The 17,860-nt window shown below is 34.8% G+C and overlaps 1 protein-coding gene across 1 annotated transcript in view; it reads right to left on the reverse strand.

Annotated features, from left to right (window-relative positions):
• RRM1 (ribonucleotide reductase catalytic subunit M1) overlaps positions 1 to 17,860 on the reverse strand; it is a 35,410-nt gene that overhangs the window by 10,913 nt on the left and 6,637 nt on the right. The window contains exons 2-12 of the mRNA XM_026010593.2: positions 17,398 to 17,486; positions 15,044 to 15,221; positions 13,434 to 13,534; positions 11,914 to 11,973; positions 10,785 to 10,824; positions 10,375 to 10,537; positions 7,333 to 7,474; positions 5,541 to 5,624; positions 4,204 to 4,365; positions 3,557 to 3,636; positions 2,697 to 2,898 (exon numbers count right to left, since the gene is read on the reverse strand). Coding sequence (XP_025866378.1) covers positions 2,697 to 2,898; positions 3,557 to 3,636; positions 4,204 to 4,365; positions 5,541 to 5,624; positions 7,333 to 7,474; positions 10,375 to 10,537; positions 10,785 to 10,824; positions 11,914 to 11,973; positions 13,434 to 13,534; positions 15,044 to 15,221; positions 17,398 to 17,486 — 1,301 coding nt within the window. The remainder of the gene's footprint in view (positions 1 to 2,696; positions 2,899 to 3,556; positions 3,637 to 4,203; positions 4,366 to 5,540; positions 5,625 to 7,332; positions 7,475 to 10,374; positions 10,538 to 10,784; positions 10,825 to 11,913; positions 11,974 to 13,433; positions 13,535 to 15,043; positions 15,222 to 17,397; positions 17,487 to 17,860) is intronic.

Genomic DNA, 17,860 nt, shown 5'->3' on the forward strand with positions numbered 1-17,860 from the left:
TGCTCAGTAACCACCAGATACATTTCCATCACTGTAAAGAGGTCTTCCAAATTATACAATCCTCCCTTACTCTAATTGAGATTCTGATAAGCCCCTAACAACAGGGGATCCAAGTTTGTGAATTTTAAAAAAGCTCTTCAGGTGATTTTCCACTACACTACACTAGGTGGTAAACTTTTTCAGGAAAGAATTGTATTTTATTTACCCTTATATTTTTTAGTACTAGTATCACATCTGGTATATAACAAATGCTTAATAATGTTAAATGAATACACTTTCTTTTCCATTTTGATTATGACTATCCTAACCCAAAATCTCAACTCCTCTCAACTAGACTCTCTCATGCTCATCATATCTACTCAATTCTGCACGTTATGCATGTTTAAAGCACAGCTCAGACTACACAAGTCTAATGAATGCAAGGGAGAAAAATAAGGCAGGAAAAGACAAAAGGGTTCTAGGAATAAGGACAGAAGGAGTGCCATTTTTAAACAGAGTTGTCAAGAAAGACCACACTGAGAATGAGACGTACGAACAATGAAATGAAAAGGTAGGGGCAGCGGGGGTGGCTCAGCGGTTTAGTGCCACCTTCGGCCCAGGGCCTGATCCTGGAGACCGAAGATCAAATCCCATGTCGGGCTTCCGGCATGGAGCCTGCTTCTCCCTCTGCCTGTGTCTCTGCCTGTGTGTGTGTGTGTGTGTGTGTGTGTGTGTGTGTGTGTGTGTCATGAATAAATAAATAAAATCTTTGAAAAGAAAAAAGAAAAGGTTAGACAGCAAGCCATGTGACTATTTGGCGGGGGGGAGAGCATTTTAACAAAGTAAAAGCATAAATCCTGAGGACAGAGTGTACTTGATATATCTGGAAATTATAGGGCGGGAGCACAGTGAGCAAGGAGGAAACTAACAGTAGATGAGATGGGTATGCCCAGTTGTGCATGAACTCAGAGCACTGTAGGAATTCTGGATGGAAATGAATAAAATACCGATACATATTACAACACAGATAAGCCTTGAAAACATGCTAAGTGAAATAAGCCTGATACAACAGACCACCATATCATATTATGTGATTCTGTTTATACAGAATGTCCACAAGAAGCAAATCCAGAGGCAGAAAACAGATTAAGAGTTGCCAGAGATGGGGAAGGAAGGCAACTGGCAAGTGACTGCTAATGGATACAAGGTTTCTTTCTGTGTTGATGGAAAGTGTTCTAGAATTAGATATTAATGATGGTTACACAACCTTGTGGATATACCAAAAAACATTGATATGTGTACTTAGAAGGATGAATTTTATGGTATGAGAATTATATTTCAATTTTAAAAAAGAATGAACAAACTCTGCATGGGACGGAAAGTCAAAGAGGAGTGCCGTGTGGAGGAATGATATGGTCTGATTTGTGTTTTAAGAGGGTCTCTATAGCATAATCTATCCAGTACAATAGTTACTTGAGAATGGAATATTTTCTCCAATAATGAATTATAAGTTTCTAAAGGGCAGGGCCTGAGCCACAATCATTTTCATCCCAGAGCACTTGGTACAGTGCCTTACCTATAGCTAGTGCTCACTACCTCTGGCTAAATTAAACTGCAGTATGTTTAATTCACTTAATCATTTTCTTCCCCCACTTTTCATTTGTCATGTTTTTTAGGTCCTAGCAGATGGTATCTGCTCTTTCTTCCTCATCTCCATAGTTTACATCCAACATCCAAGCAGCCTGTCATCCAAAAACTATAATAATCTCCATAAGCTAACCTCCAACTTCCTTTCACAGCAAGACACTCAATTATTACCAGAAACAAGAACTATCCTTCACATCCCAGCCTTTTGAAGCTATTTTCCTTTTTGGAACTTATGAGGGCTTTCTACTCTGTGACATTTCACCTACTATCTCCCCTCCCCCAGCCATAGCCTATCTCTCCATATACCAAACCATAATGTATTTGCTCCATCAAAACAAACTTACTTGACATTCTCTGCATAAAACCTATTCCTGTCTCAGATCTGACAGGCTGTTCTTCCCAAATGGAAAGTTTTTTCATAAGATTAAACAACAACAACAAAAAAAAACAGGTGGTGTGCCTGGGTGGCTCAGTTGGTTAAGCATATGCCTTTGGCTCAGGTCATGATCCCAAGGTCCTGGGATCGAGCCTTGTGTTGGGCTCTCTGCTCAGTGGGGAGTCTGCTTCTCCCCTTCCCTCTGCTCCTTGGCTCATGCTCAATCTCAAATAAATTAATACAATATTTTTTAAAAAGCAAACAAAGAAAACAAATCTACGTCCTATTTCTAGCCTTGCCTCTTCTGTGAATTGCTTTAAAGATTTGAGATTAGAATTTTACCTCACCATTTACTGAATGGACTCTCTACCTATTTACATACTTTAATTTGAATGAACATCCTGATACATTCTCTTGTGTTTGTCTTAACTGAACACTAAGAAAAGATTATTACAACAATGTGTGTGTTAAGAAAAAAGTGATAATCTTTTCCACATGCTTTAGACTGTAAGATATTTAAGGGCACAGATCACACGTGTTCTTTCCTTTGTCATCTTTATTTTAGTGCCTTCTACTTACAGCAAACTATGAAAACTCCCTTCCCCCTTCTCAAGCGAAATCAAGTGAGGGATTCACAAATAATAACTGCCTAAAATTATTCTCTCAGGACTTGGGCAGAAGTTTGTCTACCTACCTCATCTTTGCTGGTATACTCTACTATTTCTGTGCACAGGTTGCTGCATTTGATCGTTCCCAAGTTCTGCTGGTTGCTTTTCCGATTACAGGAATCTTTGTAGAGCATGTACGGGGTACCTGTCTCTGTTTGAGACTCAATGATGGCATACCAAAGCTGTTGAGCTTTTACAACTTTGCGGACACGACCCTGTTTCTCATAACTGAAAGGCAAAGCTAGTATTACTTTAAATATTCCCTAAGAAAAAAGTTGTAGACAACTTGAAGACACTAAGATATAAAATTATGAAAATTCTTAAATGTTTACTATGTTTTGCTAAGAGAGAAGGGGAAAGAAAAGGAATAGGATATTCATTTTACTGTGGCTAAAGCTACAGAGGAAAATCAGGCAGCTCTGGACCCATTTAGAATATACTCAAATCCCACTAAATCAACAATACTCTTCTTAAGGAAGGAATAACATCTAAAGTAGTTAAATCTACTACTGTGCTATTATTTAATGAACTACTGACACGTGTCCTAGCTGTTCTTGATTTCTGTGGGCAATATAAAGCATAACTAATTCAATCAAATGTACTGTATAACAAAACAAAATAACCCTTTACTTTCATTTTTATAAGTATCAATTAAAAACTAAAGCACCAAAGTAAGTCCCAAAGTTTTAAGAAGGAAGATACAAACCAAATTTTGGTGAAGATTCAGGTAGCAAATCTGACCAAAATAAAATTACTAATTACATTCTCTCCTGCATATTTCTGAAGATTCCTAGAAACTGCCTAATGACTGATGTTTTGAAATTTGGATCCCCCAAATAAAAGAAACACATGGTTAAAAATTATTACTTTCATATTTTTACCATACCTTTCATATAGCTTTTCAAATTCCTCTCCCCAAACCTCATCCAATCCAGGACACTCATTTGGACACATCAAAGACCAGTCCTACAAAGGGAAGAACCCATAAGACTTCAAATAACCAACTGAGGGCAGCCCGGGTGGCTCAGCGGTTTAGCGCTGCCTCCAGCCCGGGGCGTGATCCTGGAGACCCAGGATCAAGTCCCGCATTGGGCTCCCTGCATGGAGACTGCTTCTCCCTCTGCCTGTGTCTCTGCCCCTCTCTCTCTCCTCAATGTGTTTCTCATGAATAAATAAAATCTTAAAAAAAAATAACCAACTGCATAGTCCATTAGGAATACTGCAAGGGATAAGATGGCTTCCATAGACTCTCTTGGAAATCTGCTATAGAATTAATCATTTTGGACTCAGGCTCAAACACCTAGTTCTGCCTATTTATACATGACCTTTTAAGTATTTTAGATCGGATAGCATCTGCTTTAGAGAATAAAAATCCAAGAGGGCAGGAATGGCATATCTCAAATTGTTTAAAGTGCCTTCTGTAGCATAACACATAGGTGAGCTCTTCCTAAGTTTGATTTAAGATGAAAGCTGATGAAAAAAGAAAGCTGATATGAATCAAGTTGTTCTTACCAAAAGGTACCTATTTCTCACCTGATTAGTCTCCACTCGTTTCATGAACAGATCTGGAATCCAAAGAGCAAAGAAAAGGTCCCTGGCACGCTGTTCTTCCTTTCCCGTGTTCTTCTTTAAATCAAGAAACTCAAAAATGTCTAAATGCCAAGGTTCCAGGTAAATAGCAAATGCCCCAGGTCGCTAAAGGCAAATAAATTCATCATTCTTTTCAGAAACAGAATCAAAGAAACTTTGTATTTTCCAAAGTACTTCTATATCTCCTTTGATCTTCACAATTAAGGAATTAAATAATACAAATAAAAATACTACAAATATAAGTAGTAATATTGTTCTTATAATTCTAGGAGTAAAAAAGAGCCAATTGATAAAAACAAGATGAAATAATTTGTTCAAAGTAACACAGTGAACCATAGATGGAACTTCCTTTTCAGCTGCCATATAGTTCACTTTTCATTATATAACAGGTATGCAAAACTTGCAGAAAATCACTTTAACCTTGACAATAGTTAAGTTGTGCTCTTATTAAAGATAAAGTGATATCTTAATAAGGTCTCCAATGATCATTTTTAAAGTCTATCAATGGAAATAAATAAATAAATAAAGCCCATCAATGGAAATATATAAACTAACAGGTGATTAGTGTGCCTACATATCTGTTTGAGGCAGGCTCAAATTGCGAATTATTCTGCTGTTAACACTGGGTAAATAACCTATTTTCTCAACTTTACTTCTCCCTCTGTGAAATAGGAAGAGTTTTGGTTTTGTTTTTTAAAGAGAAAGCTATAAGACTATTACAACTCTTTTTCAAGGTTAGGTATTAATAGAAGTCACAACTTTAGAAATTCTTTGCCAATAAACGGTCATATAAAAAAGCTGACTGGGGGGTGCCTGGCTGGCTCAGTCAGTGGAGCATGTGACTCTTGATCCTCAAGGTCATGCATTCAAGCCCCACATTGGGTATGGAGCCTACTTAAAAAATAAAAAAATAAAAATAAGTAAATAAATAAAAGCTGACTAGACAATTGGCTGCCTGGAACCAGGGATGAAGTATGTACAGGTGGAAGTGATGGGGTAATTAATCAAAGGTACTTGAAGAAACATTCTGGGGTAATGGATATGTTCTATATCCTTATTGGTATAGTAACTACACAAGTATGTTATATTTGTCAAAATCCATCAAACTCTACGCTTAAAAGTGTGTACACTTTTAAAATAAGTAAATACACTTCACTAAATTGATTTTAAAAGTGAAAAAGAGTAGTTAGAAATATACACAATAAATCATCTTATTTGAAGCATACATTATTAAAGATTTTTAGTTCTGATTTCCAGGACTTTCAAGTAACAGAACATACCTTGTTTCCACCTTGATCCACATATCGAGCTGTGTTATTATATACTCTCAGCATTGGTACAAGGCCATTGGAGTTGCCATTAGTCTGAAAGAGAGACCAAGAATAAAGCAATCTGGAGGAAAAAAGTGGGACTAAACAAGGAAAAGAATGAAATGGCTCAACAGCGAACAATAACTCTCTCCTAGTCTATACTAAGTTTTACTTGCTTTCTATCTCTCCTTTGCTTTGAAAACAGAATACTCAATATAAAATAAACAAAATGGGGGTGCCTGGGTGGCTCAGTCATTAAATGTCTGCCTTCAGCTCAAGTCATGATCCTGGGGTCCTAGGATTAAGCCCCACATCAGGCTCCCTGCTCCAGTCTGCTTCTCCCTCTCACTCAGCCTGCCACTCCCCCTGCTTATACTCTCTCCATCAAACAAATAAAATCTTAAAAAAAACAAAAAACAAAAATGTTTTTCTCTAATTGTTGCTGTAATGTTGTTGCATCTCTAATTTACAATGAGATGTAACGTTACAAGTCAAAAAAATCTGAAATCAGGGTAGCTAAATTTAAACTCCATACCTTCTAATGGACATTATATAAGGATATACTTTGGGTAGAGTAAATGCACTACTACAATGTCTTTTTCCCAAAAGAATTCAAGGCAACTCAGAGTAAGAATTATATACAACAGATAAAGACAATAAAGATAAATGGAGATTCTCAACAATAAATGGATTCTAGAATGAAAATAAGAAAATACTCGAGATGCCTGGGTGGCTCAGCAGTTGAGCATCTGCCTTTGGCTCAGGGCGTCCCGGAATCAAGTCCCACATGGGGCTCCCTGCATGGAGCCTGCTTCTCCCTCTGCCTCTGTCTCTGCCTTTCTCTCTGTTTCTCATGAATAAATAAAATCTTTAAAAAAAAAAAAAAAGGCAGAAGAAGAAAGAAAATACAGAGACTCCTAAAACTACAAAGTATCTCATCAATTTATAAAATAATCCTAACTCCAAAGCAAGCCTAGAAAGATAAGTGAGCAATAGCTCACCCTACTATTATACCTAAGTGCTCTAAAACACTACATAATATAATAGTTTCCTTCTAGTCTCTAACTTTATTCTGTAGGGTTAGATCTTTTTTTCACATTATAGGTGAGGAAACAAACTCAGAGATGTAAAATAACTTCTGCTAGGCCGCACTACTGGAAAGTAGCAGAGACAGAATTTAAACCCCGGTCTTATCCAACATCCTTATCTTGACTCCCAATCAATAGTGAACTAGTAAAGGGCTAAATTCACATCATAAGATGCCAATGTTTAAAGCATGAGCCTTAAAGCATTAGAGCCTTAATATGTGGCTCTATCACATATTAAGTGACTGATCTCTTGAAGTAATTTTAATTTTCTCTGCCTCAGTTTCCTCACTTATAAAATGAAGCCGATATTGCCTCTAACCACAAAGTCATTGTAAGGAGTGAAGTTCCTACTATGTGTCTCTAATGGTACCCATCTCCTACAGTTGTAGCAAGGATTAAATGAGTAACTCAGGTAAAAGTTTTATAATAGATTTAGCGTATAATAAGCAATCAATAAATGATAGCTGCTACTATTATTGCTAAAATAAATGTGAACTGCAAAATCTGAGCTAAAAAAAAAATCCTTCAGATCATCTAATATAAACCAGCAGCTAGAAATAAATAGTGAAATGACTGACTCTAAGTCACACAGCCAGCTAGCACTTATTAGAGACCCAGCAGACATGTTCTCAACCTCTAGCCTACAATGTTTCAGTCATAAAACAGAAGCTTACCCCAGCAATGTAGCTGCCAGTAGCTCGAATGCAACTCACAGCAACACCAATTCCTCCAGCAGACTTGGAAATCAATGCACACTGCTTTAGAGTGTCATAAATGCCTTCAATACTATCATCTTTCATACTCAGAAGGAAACAGCTACAGGGGAAGAAAAAGTCACAATTCAGCAAGGAAATGAAACAAAGCAGAGAAACAAAATTGACTATGCACCCCAAAAACATTAAGTTGGGCAAATAAAGGATTTGAAGTTTACAAAATTCCTAGGTATTTTAGGGAAAAAAAATACTTTTACTGGATATGACACAAGACATATCAACGAATCATATTAATTTAAAAACACTTTGCTGCCCTTCCTACATGCTAAGCCTAGAAGGAAGTCTTACAATAAAGTATAAAATACTAATTTGACATGTTTATGAGACTGCAGATGTGCTTTATCATATTTTCTCATGCAAATTCCTAAGCATACATCACTAATAGGTCTTTCCAACCTATTAGTAAGGCAAAAAAAATTAAACATTTATGAAATAAGAAACATCTATCCAATGGTCAACCAATTCTTTGATAGACCCTCCGAACTTCAGTTCCTTTTTTTTTATAATAAATTTATTTTTTATTGGTGTTCAATTTGCCAACATACAGAATAACACCCAGTGCTCATCCCGTCAAGTGCCTCCCTCAGTGCCCGTCACTCATTCACCCCCACCCCCCACCCTCCTCCCCTTCCACCACCCCTAGTTCGTTTCCCAGAGTTAGGAGTCTTTATGTTCTGTCTCCCTTTCTGATATTTCCCACACATTTCTTCTCCCTTCCCTTATATTCCCTTTCACTATTATTTATATTCCCCAAATGAATGAGAACATATGATGTTTGTCCTTCTCCGATTGACTTATTTCACTCAGCATAATACCCTCCAGTTCCAGCCACGTTGAAGCAAATGGTGGGTATTTGTCATTTCTAATGGCTGAGTAATACAGTTCCTTTACATCTTTTTTGACAAGCCCTCTGACTTGTGATTTGGATCTCATCCTGCTCCCTACCTCAGGAACCTCACTCTACCAATAATCCTTTCACTATCTTGAATATACATCCACCCAAATGGATTCTATCCATTAACTTTTTCTATTAAATATGCTGGCACTGAGAAATATACAGGGAATAATATGACATATACTTTGTACTTACCATCTATTTCAAGAAAAGACACTACAAATATAGTCTAATTACAATCCCATACCATTCCATGCATTTCTACCTTCTTTTAGCATTTATATATGTTCGACATTTTTACATTTCTGGTTGTATATTTATTTATCCTTTTGCAATTTGCTTTTAATTCAATATTGTGTTAAGAGATTTTTTTCCTACTGATACATGTCACTCTCAGTTTACTTTCATTGATATAAGCTGTTCCACTGTATGACTATACCAATATTATCTGTCCATTTGCCTGTCAATGGACATTTGGATTATTTCCAATTTGTTTGGTATTCTAAACAATGTTGCTGTGGAAATTCTTGAACATCTTTTGGTGCTTGGGTCTAAGGATTTCTGTGGAATAAAAACCGAGGAGGGGAATTCCTGGGTCAAAAAATATGCATTTTACTATAGATTCTCCAAAGTGAATGGATAAGTATAGTCACCTAGCAATGTATGAGAGTTCCCTGTGTTCTGCATGCTTAGCAACACTTGGTATTATCAGCCTTTTAATTTTTATCAGTCTGATAGATATGAAATATCTCATTATGATGTTACTTTCCTAATTACTAACAGTAATTTCCTAATTACTAGGAAATTTCCTAATTACTTTCCTAATTACTAACAGTTTATCATCTCACATGTTTATTGACAGTCAAGTTTCTTCTGTGAAATATTTCTTTATATCCTTTGCCCAGGTTCCTATTTATTAGTTTTGTGTCTTTTTCTTATAATCCCTTGACAGTTAATACACATTGCCAATATCTTCTCTAGGTCTGAAACTTGATTTTCCACTTTGTTTTTGGTTCACAAAAGTTTTTAATTATAATGTAGTCAATTTTTCCTTAATGCTATTTTGTCTATTATAACTATTTTAAGATATCCTTCGCCACTCTGAGATCATATATATTCTATTAAAATGTAGGCCAAAGTATTAATTTCCTATGTAAAAATCATATCATCTGTGAATCACAGTTTTGTTCCCTCATTTACAAGCCTTTTTTTTTCTTACCTTACAATGCCATCTCAAGCATCTACTACATTGCTGAAAACAGAGGTGTTTTTAGTGGATATTTCTAAAAATTAAGAAAGTTATTTTCTGTATCTATTTTGTTAAATTTTTTTTATGAAAGAGTATTTGATGGAGTATAAAATGTTAGTGCAATGGATTACATTAATGCAGTTTTTGCATCAGCAAAACATTTGACATTAGCATATCTTTGAATTCCTGGATACACTAATATTGCTAAGGGGTATTTTTTTAAAAAATATTACTAGATTCTGTTTCAGTGTTCCCTTTCTCAGAAAATGGTATCACCATTAATCCTATTACTCTACCCATAAACTTAGGAACCATCCTTGACCCAAATCAAAAACATCACCAAATTCTGTCAATTTTACCTCCTAAATACCTCCTGAATCTGTCCACTCTCTCAATCTCTACTTCACTTCCCTAATCCAAAAGTACAGACTATTTAGAGAGTCCTGTAATTAGTTTTTGGCATTTGTTTTTAAAACAATGTTATTGAGATATAGTTCACATAACACACAATTCCCCACTTAAAGCGTATAATGAACAGCTTTTAGTATATTCAGAGAGTTGTGCAAATATCATCACAGTGAACTTTAGAAAATTTCATTATCAGCATTTGTTTCTCCAATTCATTTATGATACTGCAGATCTTTCCAGGATGCAAATCTCATTTGATAAGAACAGGAGTGATTCAATGTTCATTAAATTAATGTTTATGTGATTAACTGCCTCATTTCTTCAGGTCAAGGTCTATCTCCCTAATCAAAACCATTTCAGAATATTAAAAATGACTAGTGATGAAACATACCTAGAAAGCTGTGGGCGGTTGGTACCAGCATTAAACAGAGTGGGAGAGGCATGGGTAAACCACTTCTCAGAAAGAAGGTTGTATGTTTCAATAGCAGCATCAATATCTTCTTCGTGAATCCCCACAGACACTCTCATCAACATATGCTGTGGTCTTTCTGCCACTAAAAACAAAAGGAGTTTCAAATGATGGGATGTTAGAAAAACTAGGCTGAGACATGCACTTGAGTCAAAAAGGAATACCAAAAGATAATTTAAAAAGCTTTCTACCAATAAGCACCAACAATTATTCATAAGCCAAACCTAAAGTTAAAAATGTTAGCATTTAAATAGAAATGTTAAGGCTAATAACTCAGAGCTCTATATTCAATATAAAGAATAGAAAACATAACAAACATGTTCGTTTCTCACCTTTTCCATTGATCTTCAACAAATAGGACCGCTCCAGTGTCTAGAAAAAGCAAAGCAACCAAAACACTTCCAGAGCATAGTTTTTAAAGACACAATGGATATATCTTTCATAATAAGGCAATCTATTTTTTTTTAAAGATTAAATTTACTTATTTGAGAGAAAAAGAGACAGAGAGCACCTAAGAGGGAGAGTCAACCCGAGCAGGGGGCGGGGAAGGGCAGAGGAGAAGCAGGCTCCTCGCTTCACTTGAGCAGGGAGCCAGACATGGTGCTCGATCCCAGAACCCCAAGGATCATGACCTGAGACAAAGGCAAATGCTTAATGGACTGAGCCACCCAGGAGCCCCAAGGCAATTTATTTACATATTCTCAGTTTTTACATAATTTTAAATGAAAAGAACAGCCTATTTACTCTTACTGGCTTCAGTCTGGAACATTATTGGTTGGCTGTTTTTTTGGAAAAGACTACATGAAAATTCCTGGAAAAAGCCAGCTCTGTATTAATGTGTATAACGTTAACTGCAGAAGTTGTGGTATTTATCATCATTGTCGTCTTCATGGTTAATACTTACGAAGTGCTATTCTAAGGCTAGGCACCGACATAAGCAACACAAACACACATACACATACTCATTTAATTCTCAAGAGAATGTGTTATTGTAATTTTATTATTATTATCCCCATTCTAAAGATGAGGAAACTGAAGCACAGAGAGACTGAGTAACTTGCTAATAAGAGCAGAGATTTGAACCAGGATGGTCTGACAACATTCATGTTCTCAATCACACTATACAATATTGTTTATCAACACAAAAGTACCTTAAAAAGTATTTTGCACATAGTAGGGATTGAATATATAATTGTTACATAAACAGAAAAATATGGAATAATTCTAACAAAGTATCTACATAACTTCTCAGTTATGGAGTAGTATTTGGAAAATTCAAAAATCGCAAATGCATCAAGCTATCTTTCCTTAATTGAAACAACCACCACCACCTTAACCTAATCCCTGCCTGAGGACCATCCAGACTCCCAAACTTACTGCCTTTATATCACTAAAACATAACAAAAATCTGTATTTCCTGATTTAAGGAGGAATTCCCACTTATTAAAACCCATTATTTACCTTAAATCCAAAGTAATTGTAAGAGAAATCTCGGTCATAGATAATGGCAGAGTTCAGGCGCTGACAGAGGTAAAACAAAACAAAAAAACCCATAATTAAGATAATTAGATTTATTTTCACAAAATCTGATCTTATAGCCCTGACTCCAGAACTAAAATTGATACAGGATATAAAAGAGATTAACACTACTAGACTAGAAATTTATATCTATCACTAAGGAAAATAAAATAGTACATAAATTAAATTAGGTTTAAAACATTTATATTAAAAGACTAGAAGAGAACATATAAATGTAAGCTGTATATAAGTAAAAATATTAATGTGATTTTCCAAACTTTCCTCATTATGCTTACAGTTCATCTCTAATTAAGGAAGGAAAGAACTAAACACAAGAGGGATCATATTATCCTTAAACATGTCTTTAGACTACCTGTTAATCTAAAGGTATTGGTACCACATATTTATTAATACATATTTTTATTTCAAAATTAGCCCATTTTAAACTGCATGTAACAATAAATATGATAAACAATGACAGAAGGTAGGATTACATTAATTCTAAGGCTCTTCAAAAAAAAAAAACTTTAACAAGTTTTAAACAAACTAGTGTTATCATGAGATTTATAGCAGAACTGGTCATTGTTACAGAGTTTTTCTTGGCTATAAAGCTGTTTAGAGGAAAACAAAAATAATCTGGTACAAATAAACACTTTGGATAGAAGAAAATGGAGTTAGTTTTATTTTTCAAAATACTGACAGTGTTTCTATGTAATGATCATGTCTACTAATTTTTTTTTTTTTTTTTTACAAAATTTTTGAATGCACATACTCTTTGGCTAAGCAACTTCACTGAAGGGAATTATCTTACTGATATACTCATCTATGAGCAAAGCACATACTATACAAGGATATTCACTGCAGCAAAAAATGCAAAACAGATATTCATCAATAGAACAATTCTTATGCATATGTACAATGACAATATAAAATGGAAGGCCATAAAAAAAATGGAAGGCAAAGAAAAATAAAATAAATAAAATAAAATAATAAAATAAAAAATAAAATAAAATAAAATAAAAAATAAAATAAAAAATAAAATAAAATAAAATAAAATAAAATAAAATGGAAGGCCATGCAGCCATTAGAAAGAACAGGGTAAATTCATAAATGCTGATATATAAAAAATAAAAATAAATGTTGATATAGAACTACCTCCAAGGTAAACATATAGGTGAAAAAAGTATTAGCAAAAACGGTAGGCATAGTACACTACCACTAAAAGGAAAAATATACATGTACATATATATAAACACACACACATATTATAGAACAACTCTAGAAAAATAAATTTAAATATGATAAAACATTCTTGCCCTAGAAAGGAAAAGTAGGATTCAGCAAGGCAGAATTACTTTTTTACCTATACCATTTGTAGTGTTTAAATTTTTTTAAATGTGCTTGTTGCTTAAAAAAAAAGAATCTGTAAAAAAAATTTTTCACCAGAAAAGCATTATACATACATCTTTATTGGCCAAAACAATATCCAGTGTTGACTTGGCCACCATGGGAGAATGTCTGCCATTATGTGGATTTATGTAATTGTAGAGATCTTCCATCACATCTAAAAGATTTTTTGAATAAATAAATAAATAAATGTCAGAATCACTTAACAGCAAATTCAATCCTCAGATAATACTCTAAAACCCTTTTTATCATGCCAACCTATCTCATTACCTACCACAGAAAGTGCTCAATAACCATATACATGTTGAAAAAATACATAATAATGCCTCAGTTAAGGAAACAATCTTTCAGAGTTAAACATAGCCTCTTCTAATTTGAAAAAGATTTCCCAATGATTCTGATGACCAACCCCATTGAGAATTATTGGTTGAAAATAAATAAAAGTAGAAATCATTATCTCAATAGTTTTTTTATCTCAAAGGAATAAAGACTCAATTTTGAATTTATAATCTATCATCCCAAGCATTTTATTTCTATAATCACAGTTAATAAGCTCTCCCTCTCTGTTCTTTTTCAAGACATCATAGCAGAGGTATATGTAAATGTAGGCAGTCCACATTTACATATAACATATATGCACACATAATACAGGCATTTTGATTGGGACTGTCTTAAATCTATACATCAATTTTTAACCAATATATCTACAATAAATCCAATGAGGGACGCCTGGGTGACTCAGTCAGTTAAGTTTCTGCCTTCAGCTCAGATCATGATCCCAACATCATGGGACAAAGTCCAGTATTGGGGTGGGGGAGAGGGTGTCCAGTATTGGGGTGGGGAGAGGATGTCCCTGCTCAGCAGGAGTCAGCTTCTCCCTCTGACTTTCCCCCTGTTTGTGTTCTCCCTCTCAAAAATAAATAATCTTTTTTTAAAAAGTAATAAATAAATCTAATGAAGAGGGTGATATAATGTTTGAGCCCCACATAATAGATCTGGAATTGACAGCCCAAAGATTTCTAATCTCAGTCTACCAGTTGACTTTTCATATATCACTTGTTACATAGTGATCAAATTATTTAACTGTCCTTTGCTCGCATTCCCTGAACTGTAAAATTGGAGTGATGGTATGAAGTGCTTGCTAATGATGCCAAAAGACATTTTGTTCAACCCAGAACTTGCCAGTAAATATTACTCATTTTTCCAACCACACTACCATCAACCACCTAAAGGTAGGCTTAAAAAAGAAAGAAAAGGATCCACTGACTCATGCAGCAAGTAAGCAGCATAGAGAAATAAGAAGTTCCAGTCCCCCTCTCTGCCACTAACTTGCACATTTTTTTAAAACATTTTTATTTATTTATTCATGAGAGACACAGAGAGAAAGGCAGAGACATGGGCAGAGGGAAAAGCAGGCTCCCTGTGGGGAGCATGATACGGGACTTGATCCCAGGACCCCAGGATCACACCTGAGCCAAAGGCAGATGCTCAACCACTAAGCCACTCAGATGCCCCTCATTTGTACATTTTTAAAATAAGATGTTAACTTTTCTTTTTTTCTTTTTTTTTTTAATTTTTTTTAGATGTTAACTTTTCTTTTGATATTTAAGGTTTCATTTGAATAGCCTCATACATTTTCTGAGAATTCTTTTTCCTCCAGACTCACCACTGAACACTTTCTTTGTTTCTTTGTGCAAGTTGGAGACGGCAATCCTTGCTGCCAGGATGGCATAGTCAGGATGCTTAGTCGTCAAGGTTGCAGCTGTCTCAGCAGCCAAAGTATCCAGTTCCACAGTAGTGACCCCACTGTATAAGCCTTGGATTACTTTCATGGTGATCTGAGCCTATAAAAGCAAAACCAAGAACTACTTGAGCTTCCCCAAGGACCACTAGCCTCCTTAAGAGATCAATGAAGAAAACAATCAAATTTATTATCAACACAAAACAGACAACTTCCTCTTCTGAAAAATTATCTTGCAGAATGTTGTACTTTGGGAAACTTAGTAATGAGAACTCATAAACCAAAAGAGCCACTAGGAAATACATACTACATATGCAATGAAGAGGGGTCATCAAACAAACAGAAACCCTAGTATAGCTTCCATAAAGAGTAATGGCCTCAGGAAAATAGCTAAAAACAAACCAGTGATTTTCTTAGTATTTCCTCATCTTTCACTCAAATTCTCCCTCTGTGATTAGGGTTTGAGCTACAAACTTACCCATTTCCTGCCAATTCTACCTAAGGACCAGTCTGAGAAAGCAAATGAATCAAACTTTAATCATTCCGATTAAAAGAGATGAAGGTGTAAATCATTTAATGACTACTCTTAGCACTTCACATGATACAAAGTAGCTCAATTTTCACTGACATCTCAGTTGCCATATGAGATGGGTATTATTACCATCACCACTTTACGTGAGAAACCGAGGCTCAGGATACTGGGGCTTGCCCACAGTTACTAAGACTCCTAATCCACGTCCCATTCAACCTCACTACATTTCACTGTTTTCCAGACCATATTGTAAGAGGTTCTTCTTTTTAAAAGACATAATGCATAAATTATTATATACATTTTTAAGAAAAACAAATTTTGGTGTATTTACTGAATCTTTAAAAGACACCATAATTCAACAGAAAAATCAATGCACTTCCCAGGTGACCAAAGCATGCCCCCTTCAAAAGTGTGTGTGTGTGTGTGTGTGTGTATTACTAATTTATAATCTATTCTACTTATATTATACCTAAGCCCACACTCCTGATCACTTTCTTCTCAGATCCAAGAGATAAGTTATGTTCAATAAAAGAGTAGAGAAGTCTTCTGAATAGTTTCTGGTGCTACATGGCAAGTAATCAGAACTCAGGGTAAAATAACAAGTCATCTGTGTATGTCACTCCCCTTCTCTTTGAACCTTTATCTCTAAAACAGGAAGATGAAATAGGATGATATCTCAGATTCATTCCAATTCTACCACTCTACTATTCTAATTATTGTTTAGAATTCCTAAATATAAAAATAAAATATAAATATATTTTATTTATATTCCTAAATATAAGAGAGAATTTATAATAAGCATATTTTAAACAACTTTAAAATTATTTCCTTTTGAACACTTTGGTCAATTCAATATTTATCAAGTATCTAATTACATACATGCCAAGCATCGCAGATATCACAAGAATAAGACACCGCCCACCCTTGATTCTAGGTGAGGACAGAGACATATAATTAATTTCCATATCATGTGATTAATGCTGGGAAGTCAGCACAAGTGCCAGAGCAGTACAGATAAAACACCTAAATAAGGCTTGGGCAATACGAACAGGTTTGGAAAAAGGGTTCTTAGAGACTCTACTTCGAAGATCATTTTGGAAGCTAGGTGTAAGATGTATCCGAAAAGGGCAAGATTGGAGGAAGACCAGGAGGACACTTTACAGACCACTAGAGACAGCAGTCCAGATTAGAAATGATGAGGGTCTAGAGTAGGGGAGTTACAAAAAATAATGAGAAAAAGAGCAACTTGCTTCTGAATAGTTCTCCTTAATTTAAATGTTGTCAATTAAATCTACTTCATATTATTTAAATGTATTCTTTCTACGTAGATAACAAAAAGGCAAATTTTAAACCAGTTCCTATACAAATGACCACAACTCCAAAACAGCTTTTCTACAGGCTTTTCCACCTATGAATAAGATGAAATGTTAAGTTTTCCTCTTTGCACTCTGATAATTTTTTTTTATAATTCTCTGAAAATTTTTTTTTCATAGTTCTCTGAAAAGAACAGGACCAAAAGTTACAAAACAAGTTTTGTTTTGGTTTGTTTTAGAAAATAAGTTTTAAGCAATGAATTCACATTTTATATTCAAGGCTATGACCAAAATACCAAATCCAAATGTCTAGCAAGTGAATGATAAGAGATAAGAGACTAGTAAAAGAATCACATGAAACGAGGTTTAAATATAAACCATATTAATAAATAAATAAATAAATGAACGAATGAATGAATACCATATTTACTTACAGGATCAACAAAATCCATATTAAGTCCATAACATAGCTTCTGGATTCGAGATGTAATTTTGTCGAACATAACCCGCTCTTGGCGGCCATCTGAAGAATCAAACCATGCAATTCATGTTAGCACTCATTAAGATAAGAATGTCAAAGAATCAAAGGTAATCAAAAGTAATAAACTTTTAAAATGGACTAACATAAGATGCTATTTCACTGATTAAAGATTCAGACCCCAACAGATTCATCAAGAAATTATTTTTATATCAAAAAGTAGGGATTCTATACAGAAAATCTTCCCTTCTTCCCTTACATTATATATAAATCAGTTGGATTCTTGCTTCTAAGTGTTTCTCCCTTTGTCCCACATGGCAGCCAGTTACTTTTTAAAACTTCAGTCAAAATCATTTCATTATCCCCTTCAAGTGGTTTATCATCTCCTTCAGAATAGAAGTCAAAATCATTAAATATTC

This window comes from Vulpes vulpes, chromosome 11, assembly GCF_048418805.1.
Source record: "Vulpes vulpes isolate BD-2025 chromosome 11, VulVul3, whole genome shotgun sequence".
Classification (NCBI taxonomy): Eukaryota; Metazoa; Chordata; class Mammalia; order Carnivora; family Canidae; genus Vulpes; species Vulpes vulpes.